The sequence below is a fragment of the Quercus robur genome, chromosome 3, assembly GCF_932294415.1.
Source record: "Quercus robur chromosome 3, dhQueRobu3.1, whole genome shotgun sequence".
NCBI classification, from domain to species: Eukaryota; Viridiplantae; Streptophyta; class Magnoliopsida; order Fagales; family Fagaceae; genus Quercus; species Quercus robur.
The window spans coordinates 32,281,640-32,301,974 of NC_065536.1; the positions used below are offsets into that span (position 1 = coordinate 32,281,640).

General features: G+C 39.7%; 1 protein-coding gene across 6 annotated transcripts in view; it reads left to right on the plus strand.

Annotated features, from left to right (window-relative positions):
- LOC126717812 (sodium/hydrogen exchanger 7-like) overlaps positions 1-7,275 on the plus strand; it is a 72,173-nt gene extending 64,898 nt beyond the window's left edge. For 4 of the 6 annotated variants that reach the window (XM_050419724.1, XM_050419723.1, XM_050419719.1 and 1 more), the window contains 8 exons: positions 1,274-1,576; positions 3,899-3,996; positions 4,137-4,268; positions 4,381-4,599; positions 4,698-4,904; positions 5,261-5,522; positions 6,062-6,351; positions 6,735-7,275. In XM_050419724.1, coding sequence (XP_050275681.1) covers positions 1,274-1,576; positions 3,899-3,996; positions 4,137-4,268; positions 4,381-4,599; positions 4,698-4,904; positions 5,261-5,522; positions 6,062-6,351; positions 6,735-7,049 — 1,826 coding nt within the window. In that variant the 3' untranslated portion in view covers positions 7,050-7,275. The remainder of the gene's footprint in view (positions 1-1,273; positions 1,577-3,898; positions 3,997-4,136; positions 4,269-4,380; positions 4,600-4,697; positions 4,905-5,260; positions 5,523-6,061; positions 6,352-6,734) is intronic. The other 2 variants (XM_050419722.1, XM_050419720.1) reach the window with 2 other exon arrangements.
- The last annotated feature ends 13,060 nt before the right edge of the window (positions 7,276-20,335 follow it).

Genomic DNA, 20,335 nt, shown 5'->3' on the forward strand with positions numbered 1-20,335 from the left:
CTCTCTCTCTCAGTTCTTAAAAAAAAAAGCTTCTCCCTCAGATTTCTCTCAGCTTTCTGCCACTTCTCTTCTTCTTCTTCTGCGTTGCAATTCTGGGTTACGTTTTTCTTCTTCTTCTTCTTTGCTGGGTCTTCGTGCTGGGTTATGGTGATGGATTTTATTTTGGATCTCCATTGGGTTTGATTTGGGTTTTTGATGGGTTTGATTTGGGTTTTCCGGTTGATGGGTCAATCGAGTTTTGTGATAGGATGAACACTTTTGTAATGGTTTGTGGCATGTGGTGGTGGTGCTGTCTGGTTGGTGATGGCTGTGTATATCTGAGAGACACAGTGAAACGGAGAAAGAGGAAGAGAGAGAAATGAAAGAATGAGAATTTTTTCTATTATACACCCACTGATGTGAATGCTCTTAGAGTTTTATGGCTGAGAAGGCTAGGGCTTGTTTGGTAAGGGGATTCATGTTTTTGTTTTCCAAATAATATGAAAAAAGTATTCAAATATTGGGTTAGAAAAATGTTTTTAGGGAACACATAACACAACAATGTGTTTGGATTATGGAGGGTTTAGAGTAACACAAGAAGACAAAGAAACAGAGGTTCTGTTCAGGTGCTGTTACTAGTATCTGCAAGCAGTACCCATACTTTTAGGGTTTTGCATATTAATTGATGATGATCTTGGTAGGCTTTGTAGGTTAATGTAAGATGGGATATTATTCTAGAAATCATGATCCACGCCTCTCTCTCTCTTGCTGGGCTTTCAATACAATATGTGAATTTTCCTTGCTTTATGCATTGATTTGAGAATTCATTTCAGTTTTGATTTCAAGCAAGCAGTTGAGTACCTCTTGGTTAAGTGTGCCTTTGCAACTAGTTGTGCTGTTATTATTCTAGTCATATTACTTTAAAATATGGATATGAAAAACTTGGAAGAAAAAAAGGGGAAAACAAGAGAAGAAAAGAAAAAAATAGAAACAAAATATTAAGTGGATCTCAAGAAAGATATCTTGGTAAATTTTGTTAGTTTGAATAAAAAAAAAAAATACTAAGTAGTAATTTTTTTTCTCAAAAAGTGGGAGGAAGGGATTTCAAATAAAAAATAATTTAAAAATAATTTTCAATTTACATATTAAAAGGCCTCACTTAAAGTTGTCATCATAAGCCTCAAATTTTATGGTGCCAGCCCTGATCACCCCGCTGCTGCTATCATGGAATCCAATGCTTGCTCTGTTTGAAGGTGACCTCCTCCGCTAATTTAAGAAGCATTTCTTATATCAGGTGTCCAAGCTGCGTACTGGGGAATGCTTGATGAAGGTAGGATTACACAAAATACTGCAAATATATTGATGCAATCAGTGGATGAAGCACTTGACTTGGTTTCAGATGAGCCTTTATGTGATTGGAAAGGTTTAAAGGCTAATGTTCATTTCCCAAGCTATTACAAGTTGCTTCAAACGAGAATTATCCCACAAAAGTTGGTTGTGTATTTCACTGTGGAAAGGTTGGAATTCCAATGTTACATTTGTGCTGCATTTCTTCGTGCCCATAGAATCGCACGACGGCAACTGCATGACTTTATAGGTAACAAAAATTTCCTTGTTCATTGTCAATTATGCTTTTCTAGTTAATGCATCATTATTGATCTTGTGGTATTTCTTTTCTCTTTCCTTTTTTTTCCCTTTCTATATAAGTAATGAAAAATACTATATAAACTTGATTGTAAGATTGACAAGAGGGTAGAAAACCTTGATGGTTTTAGCAAGGCAGCAAACAACACCACCGCCACTACATTTTTCTTTCCTTTTAAGTAACGAAGATGTTGCTTAATGATAATATTAGAAGAATGTATGATATGATATTAAGACATATTCCTGCTATAACTTATATATATATATATATATATATATATAATTACTGAATTTAGTAATTCAAATTTATTTTCCAAGCCCTAATTTAAGTAATTTATGGTGTCAAATTTTCAATAATCTGTGCAGTGAAAATCTCTTCAATATTATAATATACTTGTCAATGTTGGTATGTTTATGAGATTGATATAGATTGTTGGCTTCCATCCAAACAGCTTAAGCTTTTGGGACTGATGGTCTCTTGCATGTTATTTCCGCATATATGCTTAAAATTTAGCTAGTAATTATTGTTAGTATTGACATGCCATCAGTTCTAGAGATTAAGCTATTATAAAGTGAGAAAACAAATTATGTGTAGCTAACAAACATGCCGATACTACATGTAAATTTTTTTGTCACTTTCTAATAGCTTAAGCTCTAGGATTGATGGTTTCTAATTGTTAGATATTAGGTTTATATTTGTAGGCCCATGTATACCTAACCCTAGCTCTCTCTCCCTATATAAACCCTACTTAGGGTTATTGTAACTGTGAATTAAGAGTACAGTGAAGATGTGGCAGTCAAGGTTTTCTCTTCATGGACGTAGGTCGTTAGGCCAAACCACATAAACCTTATGTTCTCTCTCTTCTCTCTATATTCTCTTTCTCCATATATTATCATAAAATCTAATAGGCAAATGTTCGTTAGTGGGTCTCACTGATTAGAACGAGGAAGACTCTGATGTCTCCACTCATGGTTGAGTAAGGGTTCTACTAGTGGTGAGTCAAGATGACTGCGTATTGGTGACTCCTGTAGTTGTGCAAGGAAGATTCCTATGTTCGCCCTAAGCATGGTTAAGTAAAGGGAACGCTATTGGTGCTGGTGATGCATGCCACTTAGATTCTCAAGAAAAAGGCTTCCGTTCAAGTGGGAGTATAACCGAAGTGACACAAGTGACTTGCTTAGAAGGTTTACACGTGAAGGGGGAGATTTGTTGGATTATTCACATGTGAGTAGAGTGGTTGGTCAAATAGTAAAGTTCCACATTGGATACTAATGAGAAGAATGAGCGGTTAATATAACATAATTTAGCTCATACCCATTAGGCTTAAACCTTTTGGGTTAAGTGATGTCCCTCTATGTTATATTAACCACCCGTTCTTCTTATTAGCATCTAATGTGGGACTTCACTACTTGACCAACCATGCTACTTGTTAAATTACCGATTGTTCCATAAGTTTAAGCTATTGAGATATGGTAAATTTAATCATTTAACCACATACTTCTAACATTCTCCCTTGCACATGGGTTTGAACTCCCTTTTAATAGGTGAGACCCAACACGTGGATTTGAAATGGAGGTAGAGGGGATGAGATAGGGATTGAACTCAGGACCTCTTGCTATGATACCATGTTAAATTACCAATTGTCCAAAAAGCTTAAGCTATTAAGATATGGTTTAACCATTTAACCATATACTTCTAACACTACTCACACATGAATATTCCAATAATAGGCCTACACATATAAACCTACTACTTCTAACACTAGCAATACTGATACCACGTGTAAATCTTCTTTTTCAAGTATGTAATGTTATATAATTTTCTCTGTAAATGCAAGCTCAACAGCTCCTTTACCTAAACCATATATGGTGTTGGCACAAAGAATCTTTGTTCTGCCATTCCTCTGAGTGAATTCTGGTCTTGTTTTATAAGAACTGAAAGTAAAATTTTAGAAAGGAAATTTGCATGTTTTCAGGTTGATAAACTGCCACTTGTCCAAAAAGTTTAAGTTATTAGGAAATGCTGAATTTAATTGCTTAATTATTATTCTAATGGTCTCTCTCATGGGCCCAAACTCCCCCCTTAATAAGTGGGACACAACACGTGGTTTTTAACCTTTTAAATGGGAGATAGAGCGGAGACAAAGTTCTAACACAGGTCATGGTTCTGAACTGCTAGGGCCACTGATTTGGATTTATGCTCTTGATATTTGATAGTGGGTAGCCCCATTTATGCTGAAAAATGATTTCTTTCTTATACACACATACTATATAGGTGACAGTGATATTGCTTCTACTGTTGTCAATGAAAGTGAGGTAGAAGGAGAAGAAGCAAAAATGTTTTTGGAAGAGGTTCGTGTAACTTTTCCGCAGGTTTGTAACATAAAACTCCCCACTGGATGTGTTATGAATTATGATGATCAGTTGTGGTAGATCCTAACTGGAGTTTCACTGATATATAGTGTAATTTTGGGAATAATATTTTATTACTATTTATTTGGGGCAATTTTCAGGTTTTACGGGTTGTGAAGACAAGACAAGTAACATATTCAGTGTTGAACCATTTAATTGATTATGTCCAAAATCTTGAGAAGATCGGCTTGTTGGAAGAAAAAGAGATGCTACATCTTCATGATGCTGTCCAGGTATCTTTCAGTGATGTTTTGTTGTTTACACTTCTTCTGTCTTCAGATTACACATCACAAATTTTTTATCTTTATTATTCTTACAAGAAATTTTGCTTCTATTTCTGTGCAGACTGACTTGAAAAAGCTTTTAAGGAACCCTCCTTTAGTTAAGATCCCAAAAATAAGTGATTTGCTCAGTTTCCATCCTTTATTTGGGGCCATTCCTCGTTCGATCTGTGCGCCACTTGAAGGGTCTACCAAGGAAACAATGAAGCTGCGTGGTGTGACACTTTACAAGGAAGGCTCCAAGCCAAATGGTATTTGGCTCATTTCCAATGGGGTGATCAAGGTAAGTAAAAAGCTACCCTCAGATTATGAGTCCAAGATATATTACTTTTTTTATTTTGCCAGTGGAACATGACACAAATGATAAGTGTTATTTGGCAGTGGACAAGTAAGAGCATAAAAAACAAGCATTCGCTGCATCCAACTTTTACACATGGGAGTACTCTGGGCCTATACGAAGTGCTAAGTGGAAAGCCTAACATTTGTGACATGATCACAGATTCTGTGGTCCTCTGTTTTTTCATTGAAAGTGAGAAAATACTTTCAGTTCTCAGTTCAGATTCCTCCGTAGAAGACTTTCTGTGGCAGGTATGGCTATACTAGAGATGAAGATATGGCTGTACTGTAAATTTCATTACCATTAATGATGCTATAACACGAATAGCTCCATCAATGTGTTATCAGCTTCCGGAAAATTGAAAATTTAAGATCAATGTAGCTACAAAGCTCTTTGTTGCTCAAGGGCGGAACAGATTATGTTTCTGTTAGCTATCTGATATGTATTATTGAGATCTTGCCATTTGGTAAAGACAGACGTGTGTCTGTATATTTATAGTGTCTGAGAAGCATAAAAAAGATAAGATGATAATGTAGAGGATAGAATATATACTAGCATTGTTAAGGTATTAGTATTGGTCTCTGATTCAATATATCTTGCTTTGCAGGAAAGTGCTATTGTTCTTGTTAAAATGTTGCTTCCCCAGATATTTGAGAAAATGGAAATGCAAGATTTAAGGGCTCTTATTGCAGAAAGATCAATAATGAAGCCATACCTTAGGGGAGAAACTATAGACATTCCTCACCATTCCATTGGCTTTTTATTAGAAGGATTTATCAAAACCCAAGGTGTTGAAGAACTGATTACATCACCTGCAGCTCTGTTGCCTGCGCATGGGAGTCTAAGCTTCCAAAATCTGGAAACATCAGGTATGAAAAGAAGGGATCGTCTCCTATCTAGTTGTTTTTTATTGTTCTCTTGTTTGTAGGTGAAGTGTAGGCTTGAAAATTAAAGATAAAACTTTTAATATGGGCATTAGAATACTCAAACATGTTAGATAAATGTTTGTTAACCTCTGAAGAACAGCAATTTAACCTTAGTACACTTATTTCACCTCTTATTCTTAGTTAGTCCTTTGGGCTTTGGTCGTTTCGGCTCATTTATGGCCCCTAAGAAATCTTTATACTAAGATTGTGAAAGTTTTAAGCTTAAGCTGACATAGGCCTGTATCCTGTGTTGTAAGTATGTGAGCTTGCGATAGTGATCAGAACATTTGATCAAATATATGCTTTTCATTGAACTAATTTTCTGAACATAGTTCTGTTTTTAGGCAAGTTGGCTAAAAGTTCTAGAAATGTGAGAGGCATGTTATACTGGGGAATTCCAAAAGTGCTAGTCTTTTTATTGATCCTTCTGTGACCAAAAGAATTATAAACTTTTCTGTTATTGATGATAACGAGCACCGCAGGAGCCAGTTTTTCTCATCAAGGATCCTCATATCAAGTTGAAACAAGAGCAAGAGTAATCATTTTTGACATGTCTGCATTGGAAGCTGACAATGCTTTCCAACAAAGATCATCCTCGGTACCCCATTCAGCTGATCATTCTCATAGAACCCTTAGTAGAGAACTTGGACTGATGAGTTGGCCAGAAAACTTGAACAAGCGAATGCGACATAAGCAGAACCCTGATGGGATTGACAGACAAGCTAACAGCTTGTCTTCGAAGGCAATGCAGCTAAGCATCTTTGGCAGCATGGTATGTTCAGTTCATCCATGGTCTTTAGAGTTTGGAAGGTTCATGGAAGCAAACTTGGTTAAAAAAAAAAAAAGAACTTTTTTGGCTCCGAATAAATTATATACAGCCCTTCATGACTCTCTCTCTCTCTCTCTCTCTCAGGTTATTAAATATATTATGCAGTTGCCTTTAAAAAAAAAAAAGAAACTGAAAAAATGAATTGAGTTGCCTGATTATCAATGCACATTTAATTTTCCTTTTGTCCCCTCTTCTGGGCAGCGGCATTTGAAAGTTATTCCTGGGTTTGTCTTTTGATTATGCTTTGTAGTTTTTTGGAAATGTTATTTTAATTATTTGTGTCTAACCTGCTCCTCTGACTTACTCCATTGTTTAATTTTTGCAAGGTGGATATCCGAGGGCGTACTCGAAGTCTTCCAAGAAGTAGTCTCATGAATCCATCGCATATCCAGTCATCTCCAACAGTTACTTCATATCACGGCCAGCACCTTGTTTCTGTCCAATCAGAAGGATCTGCTACTATGAGGAAGAACCTTGAAGTGAGAAAGACCACAGGAAATATTACGCCAACCCTGCTTCAAATTAATTACCCAAGAGAGAGTCGTGTTGTGGATGACCCAAGTGATGAATCCGGAGCTGAGGATGAGATTATAGTTAGAATTGATTCACCAAGTAGGCTTTCGTTTCGCCAGAGTTCTTGAAAGCCTACATTTAAAAATTATATAAAAAATAAAAGGTTGTATTTCATTTGTTGTAGCAGTTGCGGTTGCCTGTTGCTTGTCAGAGCTTTGTATTTTAATAAGCGCACATGTAATATATATAATCTAGCCTAAAGGCCTTCTATGTGATGAAACTGATGACATGATCTGTATTATAATAGCTGAATTAAATTTTAATTAATCCACTTGTGTGAGTGGTTGTTTTTTTTTTTTTTTTTTTCCCTTGTGAATAATTAATTTATGAAGGAGAAGAAACCAATGTCCTACGTAATCTGATGCAGAATTGAGTATCACTAAATTTGTTCTCATGAGTCATGAATACTGAGTTTCTTTCTGGTGCAAAGCATTTTTTTTGCTCCTCCTACGTGCTATCATCCAAGTGAATTTATACTGCCAATTTGAAACTTCTTTCTGAAACGGTGGAGGCCAGGTATGGTTAACTAATAAGTGTAGAAAGCAACATTAGTAAAACATATATTCTTTCCATTTGGCTAAAATGGCCAAATACTGTTGATGGCCGAGTTGGCTGAAATATTTGGCAATGTACCACTATTTTAGAACTTGAGTTTGTGAAAATCAATGTCGTATAACTTGAGTTCCAGGAACTCGAGTTTTTTGAAAAAATAGCCTTCAAGTTTGCCATACTATTTTTTATGGAACTTGAGTTGCATAAAAAATTGGTGGTTATTTTTCAAGGAATTTGAGTTACACGACAAACTTGAGTTTTAAAAAAAGTGATAGATTCCTAATTATATTGAGATCGCCATACATTTCTGCCAAAGATGGGATTTGGCCATTTTTGGCCCTTTACATTCTATTCCCTTTTTGAACACAACACATAGTACACTCTCTATAGTCTATACAGCCCAATAATATTTTAGTATGATTTTGGTATATACCTGTCAAGGATCAATAACCATGAGATAAACTTATGCTTGGGTATTGATTTTGAATTGACAAAACAGTTTATGCCATTTTGCTCTTTTTAACACCGCAAGATATGGCAATTGTCCAAGTAATTTTCTCTTTTCTATCTACTCATTCAAGTTTACAGCTCCAGTAACTGCTCAGACAGATTAAGCTGGTTCCTTCCTCGATAGAGAATCTACCGGACAGATTCTTTGCCGGAAATTGGAATTTGTGAGCCGTATATAGACCTATAAACCATAAGTTTTATAGCAAAACTACCTTATGATGATGAATCCCGGACTCATAATTTTTTACCTCTTGTGGCTTCAACTGTCTTAGCTAACCAGGCTTCAACATTCTAGAGAAGACTAGCATATATAGTGACCATGAAAGGTGATAAAGATATCACTTTCTAGGATCCCTCACAGCAGAATATTGCCAACTAGGTACTAATTGTGAGAGGAGATGATACTATATCGTTATATCTCAGAAGTATTGAATATTTTTTTTGTGCACCAAGATAACTACATTAAGAGTATCCAATGGTCCTCCCATCTAGTAATGTTGTGCCATATTTTCAAATTAATTAACTCAAAATTATGTTCATACCCATTAAAAAAAATCGTGTTTGGGATGGAAGGCCTTTGTTTGCTTCATCCAATATTAATTAGAGGAAAAAAAAAAAAAGGGGCAAGAGGACCACTTAGGGTTGGATGGACCCAATCCATTTCCAATCCGAGGGGAGAAATCCAAAGTAGAATATCCAATGGTCCTCCCATCTAATAACGTTGTGCCATATATGAGATATGTTAGATATTTGTCACTTGTGAAATGTTCTCTCTCCAAAAAAAACATGTATTTTTTACTGCCACGCAAATAAAAAATATTTTTTTTGAGAAACAAACACGCACACACACATGGGGCAAAAAAAAAAGAGTTCTAACACAAAGGCACACCACAAACAAAGAAGATATTTTGTTGCAAACTAACAAGATACTGAGGAGTTGTCCATACTTAAATCAAAATTCATTTTGGCAACCTATCGAAAATTGTAAATTGGTTAAGAAAAACTCAAAAAAAGTAAATAAAAAATTTGATACAAATAATCCAAAAAATATTGCCTTTGATTTCATTCCTTGGTCCATAATCTCTCCAAATAGTCTCCAAATACAAATAGAGAAACAATATTAACAAATTCCATATTAACCAAAAAAAAAAAAAAAAAAAACCCAAATTACTAGTCGTCTACTCAAGTTTGCCCCAATTCTATGCAAATTTTCCTTTTGCCCTTACCATTTGCTTAGTTATAGCCTGTAGTGGTACATCTCTCTCTCTCTCCGACTATTATGAAAATATGTTAGATATTTGTCACTCGTGAAATTTTCTCTCCAAAAAAAACATGTATTTTTTACCGCCACACAAATTTTTTTTTTTTTTTTTTTTTTGAGAAACAAACACACATACACACACATGGGACAAAAAAAAAAATGTTCTAACATAAAAACACACCACTAACAAAGAAAATATTTTTTGCAAATGAACAAGATACTGATGAGTTGTCCATACTTTAATCAAAATTCATTTTGGCAACCAACCGAAAATTGTAAATTAATTAAGAAAAACTCAAAAAAGGAAAGAAAAAATTAAATACAAATAACCCAAAGATATTTCCTTTGGGCTTTGATTTCATTCCTTGGTCCATAATCTCTCCAAATATAAATAGAGAAACAACATTAACAAATTCCATATTAACCAAAAAAAAAACAAAATCCGTTTAGGTCTCATGGTCAATGTAAATCACCTCTAATCCAAATAAGGGGGAAAAACATTCTTAGTAAATTACTAGAAAGAAATTCTCCTTACGTAGCAGAAAGGCCTAAAACCATGCTAAAACCATATATTTATATATTGCCTAAGCCACTAGTCGTCTACTCAAATTTGCCCCAATTCTATGCAAATTCACCTCTTGCCTTTGCCATCTGCTTAGCTGCAACCTATAGTGGTACCTCTCTCTCTCTCTCTCCCTCTGTTAGGGTCCATTTGGTTGGGAGGATGGAAAAGTAGGAGGATAGAAAAAATTTTAGTATTCTCTCATGGTATTCGGTTGGGTGGGTGGAAAAGTGGAATGATAAAAAACTTTTTTGTTTGGTTGAGGAGAAAAGTGAGAGAATGGAAAATGTAATTTATATAAAATTACTTTTATGTCCTTAGTTTTCTCACCCCCTGCTCTCCCAATCAAACATATCAATTTTTAGTTTTCTCTCATCTATTTTCTACCCTCCCACTTTTCACCCCAACTAAATGGACCCTTAGCTCTATGTATTTTTTTGGCTGAATTCTATCCAATAACTACTCTGTTTAGTGAGTATACTATATTTCATTGAAGTTGAGATAATATACCTAAGTTCCTATTAGCTTTTGTGGTTTACATGGTTTACAGTTGGGTTGCACTAATTCTGAGTCTACTAATTTTGCGATACTATTTTTTGATAAGATTTGTTCTAACAATTCATTAAGGATTACAAAACCCAAAAAATTGATATCTTGTAACTTATAAAAGCTATTCTATTTTAGTTTATATTGAATATTGATAATAGTGGTTGGCTTTTTGGTTCCACCACTGATGTATGTGTGGTATTGTGTAGTCAATGAGACATTGCAGTTGAAAATCATCTAGACATTACCCCAACCAAGGATTACAATATCGGTAATTTTGCCTCGGTTGTCATATTGTAGTTGAAGAGAATTACTCGAAAAGACATGAAAGAAAAAAAAATTGCATTATAATGCCAACCTGAGCGAATTCCTGGATCATAGTCACGATGCCGAATTTGCCCAAAAAATGAAGAAGTTCGACAAGGGATGGGAGAGGATCCCTATGGACAACATTCCCTCACACTTGGGGAGTACATACTTATTTTTTATTAGTCTTATGTTGAAGCTAGCATATACTCTTGGTTGGAATGTCAAGCTCTCATCAACCAAGCTCTGTGTCTTTTGCAGTCAGAACATGACATATCACTTAAAGGGCCATTAGGAGTCCCGCATTTCTTGCTTGCAATTTGAACCAACACAACTCTAGTATATAAATAATATTTGTTATTATTATTATTATTATTATTATTATTATTATCTACTTTTTCTTAGTATTTCTTTTTTATTTGCTTAAGGCAGAAGCCGGGTTTGCTTTGCTGCTTTGCTATTTCGTTGTTTATTCCATTGTTGCTGTATGCAAGAACTAGAACTTTTATTGGGCTCTTTGTATGAGCTTTATTAGTCTATGGTTGTTTTATTTTAGATCTGGAAAACTTTTTAATTTTATATCGCTTATTTTGGATATCACTTATTTTGCTGAAATTGAAAAATTATTACTGAAAATACTGTAGATAAAGGTAAAAGTTAGTTGAAATAGTATATTTGGATCCATGAATAGTAGCAAATATAAGCTGAATAGTGAAATAATTTTCATTTTTCATCATAACCCAAACGCACACTTGATTTTTATGGGTTGTATGAAATTTATTTTGGACTACTTTTTATTATGTTGTGTTTTATATATATTTGTCTTGATTGTCTTTTCTTGACCAGTGTATAAATTAGGCCATTGATATACTACAAGAAATTATTTGCTTACTCTTTTCAAGAAATTATTGATTCTCATCATGAGCCTCTTTGCGAAACTTGAGGAACTCAACCCTAGTGAGGATTGTGTTATCGACGTCGTTGTTATGGTGGTCACCGTCTCGTCGGTTAGCCATCAGATTAGGGTAAGTCAAGGCTTTGATGCCAACTAATGTCGCGAAAGTCTGAAGAAAGCATACACAATACTTTCTTTGGTAGACAGAAACTAAATTAACTATTAGTTTCTGGGTAGTAAACCTTGAATCCACAAGGGGTTCCCTGAATCCATAAGGAGATAAACTGGAATCCACTAAAGAAAAGTTTGAGAGAAACTCTGCAATTTTATTAATAATAATTTATCAAAAAACGTTTACAGACTTAGAGGCCTATTTAAGGGCTCCGTAAAACTTAATAGACAAGAAAATATATTCTAAAATAATTCCTAATTGATACCTAACCATAACAAGAGCCAAATTTGACTTAAAAAGCATTAAAAGCATCTAAAAACAAGGAAATAAATAACCTAAACCTAAAATAACGAATTTTACATAAAAATATCAAAATTAAATAATTACAAAAATTAAATAGCAAATTTTGTCATACATCAACTTTTGAAGACTATAAATGAGTCAAGTCAAGCCAAGTAATAAAAGTTTCGAATTGATCATTTAATTCTATTTTGCACATGAGTTGGGTTGTACAAATTTATTAGAAATCATAACAAAATCTATCTATGATAAATTAATAATACAATTCCCAAAAAAAGAAAAGCTGAACGGCAAATTACAGTTTTCTTCTCAGATTTTGAATCTTCTGCTTGGTCTTCAGTGACATAGCATCCACCATTTCCACATCAATGTTCTGTTCTAGAAGTGGATGAGTTTGAGCATTAATAAGGACCAAAGCTGTTTTTAAGAACTATAAAATTCTAAATAATGTCTACAATGAAAATTAATATTAAAGAGCTTAAGTACTTATATCCACTTTTTAAATGGTATGCCCTAAGCTGATGATCCTAACTGGTTGAATAAATTACTGTGGGGACCGGCCCAGAATAACAGGTTGGTTGGACCTTGGGCCCATTCGAGGACCATTCTTTCCGAGGAGACGTCGCGGCCTAGAATCCCTGCTCAGTCCCACTGGAGCAAGGAGAACACGTCCAAGGAGTAATTCCTCCTCGGACGTTCCAAAGCCCAGATCAACGATGCATCCTAGCTACTGTAGCCCTCACTCCAAACACGTAAAAATAAAGAGACCCAAAATATCCCAGCAAAGGCTGTCACCACCACATTAAATGCATCACAACTACTCTTCTGGCCGCATTAATGAAGAGAAGACTCTTGAACAGTACTACCTTGGTCACTACAACTTACAAAGAACTGGTAAGGGCGTCTGATGGGACAGGTGCTCAAGTAGGGGTTTGGATGATCAACAAGTGTAAGGCTCAGATGATAAAAGAGAGCCAATATAATGTGTAAGAGTCCCTCAAGAGAGGGGGATAGAGGAAAAACGGAGAGAGAGAGTGAACGGAGGAGCAAAGGTTCATTGTACGCATACATGCCCATGAATAAAATTCCCCCCTTCACATCCACTTTCTGGATTCGTGTTTCTATATCGCCTGAGCCCATGCAACGAACCGTTTGATCCAACTGGGACCGAGTTCTTCAACCCACACTCTACAAAAATTCATTGTGTGGGACCTTTTGGGCCAAGGCCTGAACGTCCAGGACCGGGTTAGCAAAAATCGTGTCCCTACAATTGGCGCCGTCTGTGGGAAAGAACTAAAGTATCAGTAAGCGCAACGGTCGAGCATGGCAGAGCTAGGTCCACACCAGGAGAATCCTCACCAGGCTAACCCTCAACAGACAGAACCCATTGAGTCCTAGCGACAAAATAACCCTGCCAACCCAAGCGGCAGAGGGAATTGTGAGGGAAGCGTGCATATTACCCAGACGAGCCAAAGTCACACCCAGATAGGTAGTCACGTGTCCCAGAGGCGAAACAGTCATCAGACCATGCAGCGAGAGATAGATGACCTGAAAAGGAAGTTACGACGCGTACAGCGAAAGCGATCTCCCTCTAGCTTAGATGAGTCCTCTAATGGGGAGGACGCGAGTTATCGACGGAGGTCGAGAACCCCCCAAGTGAAACCTTTTCTTACGAGAGGGAACCACGCCTTGTACGAAAATATGAGAGCTCGTCTAGCAAGGGTTCAGGAAACGATGCTATGAATAAGGCGCTAGACCAGATTTCAAGATCACCCTTCATGTACAGAATTGAAGGGGCTAAGTTGCCTCGACGCTTTAATTAACCAGCGTTTGCCATCTATAACGGCCGAGCAGGCCCAGTGGAGCACGTGAGTCAATTTAACCAGAAAATGGCTATCTACTCACAAAATGAAGCCTTGATGTGCAAAGTCTTCCTATCCAGCTTGGGACCAATGACGATGAGGTGGTTCAACAGCCTGAAGACAAATTCCATAGGCTCATACAAGCAGCTCACTTAGGCTTTCTGCTCTCGCTTTATTACAAATAGCAGAGTCCCTCGACCCCTCAGTTCGCTATTGTCCTTGTCCATGCACGAGGGAGAGACCTTGAAAGCATATTCGGATAGATATTGGGAGATGTATAACGAGTTAGATGAGAACCATGATGATGTTGCTATCAGCACATTCAAAAGCGGTCTCCCCACTGAGCATGGCTTAAGGAAATCTCTCACTGGTAAACCAGTTGCCAACGTTCATCAGTTGATGGATAAGATCGACAAATACAAAAGGGTGGAAGAAGATCAGTTACAAGGAAAGGGAAAGGAGAAGGTCATTCCCCCCAAAGCAAATGATTTCAGGTCGAAACGATATAACCATAACCAGCTGAGGAGGGATTTTTCGAGACAGGTTGGACAGAGTAACATGCAAACGGTGAATGCCGTGTTCAGGGAGCCAGTGCAACAAGTGCTGGAGAAAGTAAGGAACAAACCCTTCTTCAGATGGTCGGGAAAGATGGCTGGAGACTCTTCAAAATGTAACCAGAACCTGTATTGCCACTATCATCAGGACCATGGGCATACCACTGAGGATTGCAGGAATCTATGGAATCACCTAGATCAGTTGGTCCGAGAAGGAAAGTTACGTCACCTTTTGTATCACTCGAGCGGCCATCCCGGTCAGACAATGCAAGAGTCTCGAAAGGATGTGTCATTAAGACCCCCCACCGGGACGATACACGTCATCCTCGCCGCACCAGGAAGAACTAGGCCATCTCCTTCCAGGGTACTGGCTGTTGGTCGGTTCCCCTTCGAGGACAGGCAGAGGGAACCTAAAAGGTTTAAAAAGGGAAGCTCTTTGATACTAGGATTCTCGGACAAGGATAAGAGGGGAACTATCTAACCTCACGACGATGCCTTAGTGGTTACACTGAGAATTGGAGGCTTCGATGTGAGAAGGGTATTGGTAGACCCAAGAAGCGCAGTAGAGGTAATGTACCCTGATCTATACAAGGGGCTGAATCTGAGGCCGGAGGATTTGACGGCCTATGACTTTCCCCTTATCAGCTTCGAAGGGAAGACTGTTATGCCAAAAAGGCAGATCAGACTACCCATACAGACTGGATCGGGAGTGGTGGAGGTGAACTTTATCGTGGTTGATGCCTACTCACCCTACACAATGATAGTACCCAGGCCATGGATCCATGCCCTAGAAGCCGTATCCTCCACACTTCACCAAAAAGTAAAATACCCATCCAGAGGCCAAGTAGAAGAGATTCGTGGAGATCAGGCCATGGCCAGGCAGTGTATGGTGGCCGCCATCTCACATCGGTCCCATGTCGAGTCCTTGACCCCAGGGAACTTATAGCAACCAACCACCTCGGCAGGGCAAGACAACGAGCCTGCCGAGGAGATAAGGTGTGAAAGTTTAGAAAAGTTTATCGTTGACGACGACCTGGAGAGATTTTTCCAAGTCGGCTCCGAGTTGCCTCCTGAAGAAAAAGATGAGCTGGTCGGATTCCTGAGAAGAAATGTTGACGTGTTTGCGTGGGACGCTTACGACGCCCCGAGGGTTGACCCTAGCCTTATTTGTCACCACTTGAATGTTAACCCATCTTCTATTCCAAAGAAACAACCACCCTGACGTCCCTCACAGGAGCATGCCAGTGCTGTTAGAGACGAGGTGATGAAACTGAAGAAGGCAGGAGCTATTAAAGAATTTTTCTACCCCGAATGGCTGGCAAATACGGTGGTGGTAAAGAAGAAAACGGGGAAGTGGAGAGTCTGCGTGGACTTCACGGATTTGAATAAGGCGTGCCCGAAGGATCCATTTCCCTTACCTCGAATTGACCGATTGGTGGATGCAACCGTGGGCCACCCTCGAATGAGTTTCTTGGACGCCTTCCAGGGCTATCATCAGATACCCCTTGCATTAGAGGATCAGGAGAAGACGACTTTCATGACACCCATCGGGAACTATCACTACAAGGTGATGCCGTTCGGACTAAAGAACGCAGGGTCAACCTACCAAAGGATGATGACCAGGATGTTCGAGCCACAGCTGGGCAAAGTCATTGAGGTTTACATAGACGATATAGTTGTAAAAAGTAAAATGGTGTCCGAGCACGTGAAAGACCTTGAAATCATCTTTGCTATCTTAAGGGAGCACAAGTTGCGACTCAATGCTTCCAAGTGGTCATTCGGGGTCAGATCTGAGAAATTCTTAGGTTATATGGTAACCCACAGGGGAATAGAAGTAAGTCCCGATAAAATCAAAACAATTAACAGCCTATAGGTTCCTCGGAATCCAAAAGAAGTACAAAAGCTCACTGGCATGATCGCAGCATTAAACCGGTTCATAGCACGATCTGCAGATCGATGTCGACCTTTCTACCTCTTGATAAATAAGTGGAAAGGGTTCGAATGGTCGGAGGATTGTGTCTAGGCCTTCCAGCAACTTAAGGAATACTTGTCGCGACCACCCATCATGTTCAGCCCCGAGACAGACGAGGTACTGTTTGCGTACATAGCCGTAGCTCCCCACGCTGTAAGCCTGGTACTGATACGGGATGATAATGGGGTGCAGCGACTGGTTTACTACGTAAGCAAGTCATTACATGAGGCCGAAGTGCAATACTTACCTTTGGAAAAAGCAATTCCGACGATAGTGCACGCCACACGGAAGCTCCCTCACTACTTTCAGGTGCATATGGTCATCGTTCTAACTCAGCTTCCCCTTCGAGTGGTGCTTCGAAGCGCCGACTACACATGAAGGATCGCCATATGGAGTGCGCTTTTGGGGGCCTTTGATATTAAATACATGCCCAGATCCTCCATCAAAGGTCAAGTCCTAGCAGACTTAGTCGCAGAATTCGCTGAACCCTCTGTAGAAACGATAACCGAGAAGAAAGACATGGATGGAAAATCGGTTGGTACAATTTCAGCAGGGGGGACCTCGCGTTGGAAGGTCTACGTGGATGGCGCGGCAAACCAAAGAGGATTTGGAGTTGGGATAGTCTTAATATCGCTGGACGGTGCTGCCATTGAGAAATCACTGAGACTTGAGTTCTCGGCTATGAACAACGAGGCCGAGTACGAAGCCTTACTTCAAGGGATGACAATGGTTCAAAGATTGGGCGGAAGGGTAATGGAAGCATTCTCGGACTCTAAATTGGTCGTTGGCCAAGTGATGGGTGAGTTGGAAGCTAGAGATGCTAGAATACAAGAGTATCTTGGACGAGTCAAACGCCTACAGTTGAGTTTTGAATCCTTCAATCTGACGCACGTTTCCAGGAGTGCGAACACCCATGCAGACTCGCTGGCCACTCTCGCCACGTCCTCGGCGCATGATTTGCCGCGAATGATCCTTGTCGAAGATCTAGTCCAAGTGAGTCCCATTAGAAGAGACCCGGCTCAAGTTCATTAGATTAGAAAAAATCCCAGCTGGATGGATCCTATAAAGAACTTCCTCAAAGACGACACCCTACCAGAGGGAAAATTGGAGGCCGAGAAGATACGTAGGAATGCTCCTCGGTTTTGGTTATCGGAGGACCACAAACTATATCGGCGCTCCTACTCTGGGCCGTACCTACTTTGCATACATCCAGAAGAATCCGAGTCCTTACTTGAAGAGTTACACGAGGGGATTTGTGGAAGTCACACCGGAGGGAGGTCGCTAGCACACAGGGCGCTCACCCAAGGGTACTGGTGGCCGAACATGCAGAGAGAGGCCCAAGAATATGCAAAGAAGTGTGATCAGTGTCAGAGATTTGCCCCAAATATCCATCAACCTGGAGGAGTCCTCAACCCCCTCTCCAGCCCCTGGCCGTTCGCTCAATGGGGTTTTGATATTGTCGGTCCTTTCCCCAAAGCTGCAGGGAACAAGCGATACATAATAGTTGGAACCGATTACTTCACCAAATGGGTGGAGGCTGAACCTTTGGCCAACATTAGGGATGTGGATGCCCAGAAATTCATTTGGAAGAACATTATTACCCGCTTCGGAATTCCCCACACACTCATCTTGGACAACGGTCTCCAATTTGATAGCAAGAACTTCAGGGAGTATTGCAGCGAATTTGGGATCACTAACCGATACTCCACTCTCGCCTACCCCCAAGGAAATAGACAAGTCGAGGCCGTGAACAAGGTCATAGTGAATGGACTGAAAAAGAGGCTGGATGAGGCAAAGGGGAGATGGGTGGAAGAACTCCCGCACGTCTTATGGACCTATCGGACAACGCCGCGACGGTCAATCGGTGAAACCCCCTTTTTGATGACCTATGGGGTTGAGGCCGTGCTCCCAATCGAGAACAGCTTTCCCACACTGAGGTCTAACTCCTTTACCCCAAACAACAACGACGAGTTATTGGAGATAAGCCTAGACTTAGTCGAGGAAAGAAGGGAAAAAACAATGATCCATATGGCCTATTACCATCAGAAGCTGAGACAAGGATATGATGCTAATGTTAAACTGCGACCTTTAGGTCCAGGTGATCTCGTGATGAGAAAGATTCTCGGTAGCGTAAAGAACCCCTCTTGGGGCAAGCTGGGGCCCAATTGGGAAGGACCGTATCGCATCACATCTGTGGCCGGAATAGGTGCTTATTATCTAGAAGATTTGGATGAAAAAACTATACCTTACCCGTGGAATGTAAATAACCTAAGAAGATATTATTATTAATGAAAATGGCTTTGCCCGTGTTTTGTTCCGTGATCATCGTGTACCCACCGGTTCATTCCCGACTATTCAAAGTTTTAAACAGAACCTAAGTCCTGCATGGCTCCTCGGACCACAGGCTTAGGGAAAATTATTACTTATGGCAACTATTCAAAGTTTTAAACAGAACCTAAGTCCTGCATGGCTCCTCGGACCACAGGCTTAGGGGAAATTATTACTTATGACAACTATCCAAGTTTTAAACAGAACCTAAGTCCAGCATGGTTCCTCGGACCATAGACTTAGGGGAAATTATTACTTAGAGTTCTTGTGCAATTTCAAGGTGCATGCGTAGTCTAGCATCATTGCAACCATTATTCAAATTCCCTGCACGGCATCCTTCTTTCTCGTTCGTTTATATTTATTTATATCATTGCGAACGTTAAATAAAGGGATAGTATTAGTAAACATCCATAGAAAACAAAGAGAACATTCTATATTAATATTCCAAAGTCAATACAAAGAGAGGTACAAGACAACTCTCATTCAAAAAAAAAAAAAAAGAGTACAAAAATTAAAAACCTAAAAGCTAAGCCTCAGCAGGAGGATCCTTTTTCTGCTCTGGCTGAGGAGGAGGAGCCTCGGAGATGGAGTCCTTGGCAGGATCCTTGGCTTTATCAAGCAGAGGGATGGCATTAGGCACAGCTAAGCCCTGCTCAGAAGCTGCTTGGGCGCCATCAGGATTCTCTCGGATCTCCTGAGGATAGAAGACCTTTTCAGGCAATCTCATCGCCGAATCTGCGGGAATTCCTGCAGCATCAAGGGCATGAGCCCATGAGATGCTGCAGTAGTCCCTGCACACCTTGGGAATTTCCTCGGAGAGCCTGGCCTCCGTTTCTTGAATCCCGAGCTGATGAGCGGCTTTCTTTTCAGGCTCTGCAGCCTCCCGAATCAGTTGAGCCTCTTCTTTAACCCGCCGTATCTCGTCCTCAGCTTTCTGCAGAGCGGCCTTAAGTTCCAGTACATTCTGCTTCTCAGTAGCAAGCCTGGTCTCGGTTACGAACAACTTCTGGCGCTGGTCCTCCGCTTGGTTTTAAGCACTCTTCAGGCAAGCCTTCGTGCTCCGGCATTGTTTCTCCGACTCTTTGAACTTCTCCGTAAGTTCAAGGTTCTCTTGCTTGAGGGACCCCACGGTCTTCTCCACCTCTGTCCGAGATTGGACCTCAACTTCAGCCAAGCTGCGGTTGCTGCGACAAAATTCCTCAGCCACAAACACCTGCTGAGTGATCTACCAACAAAACGAAACCAAAATTGTGTAAGAATGCAACAATGTTTGATGACTTAACGAAAGGGTAGAAGAATGACTTACCATTGCGAGGTCCCTCTTAAGGGACAGAAAAAGCTCGGGCTAGGAGAATTGCCTGTAGGCCTCCATGTCCCGAGGAAGGAGCACTGGCTGCTCTAGGGCCTCAGCTATGTAACCTGCTCTGCCCCTGTTGTATTCTCGAACCGAGGCAGTATAGGGGATAGCGACCTCGTCTAACTCAAGCTTTGGACTCCATACGCGTGGATTAATGCGCACTTCAGCCCGATTCTC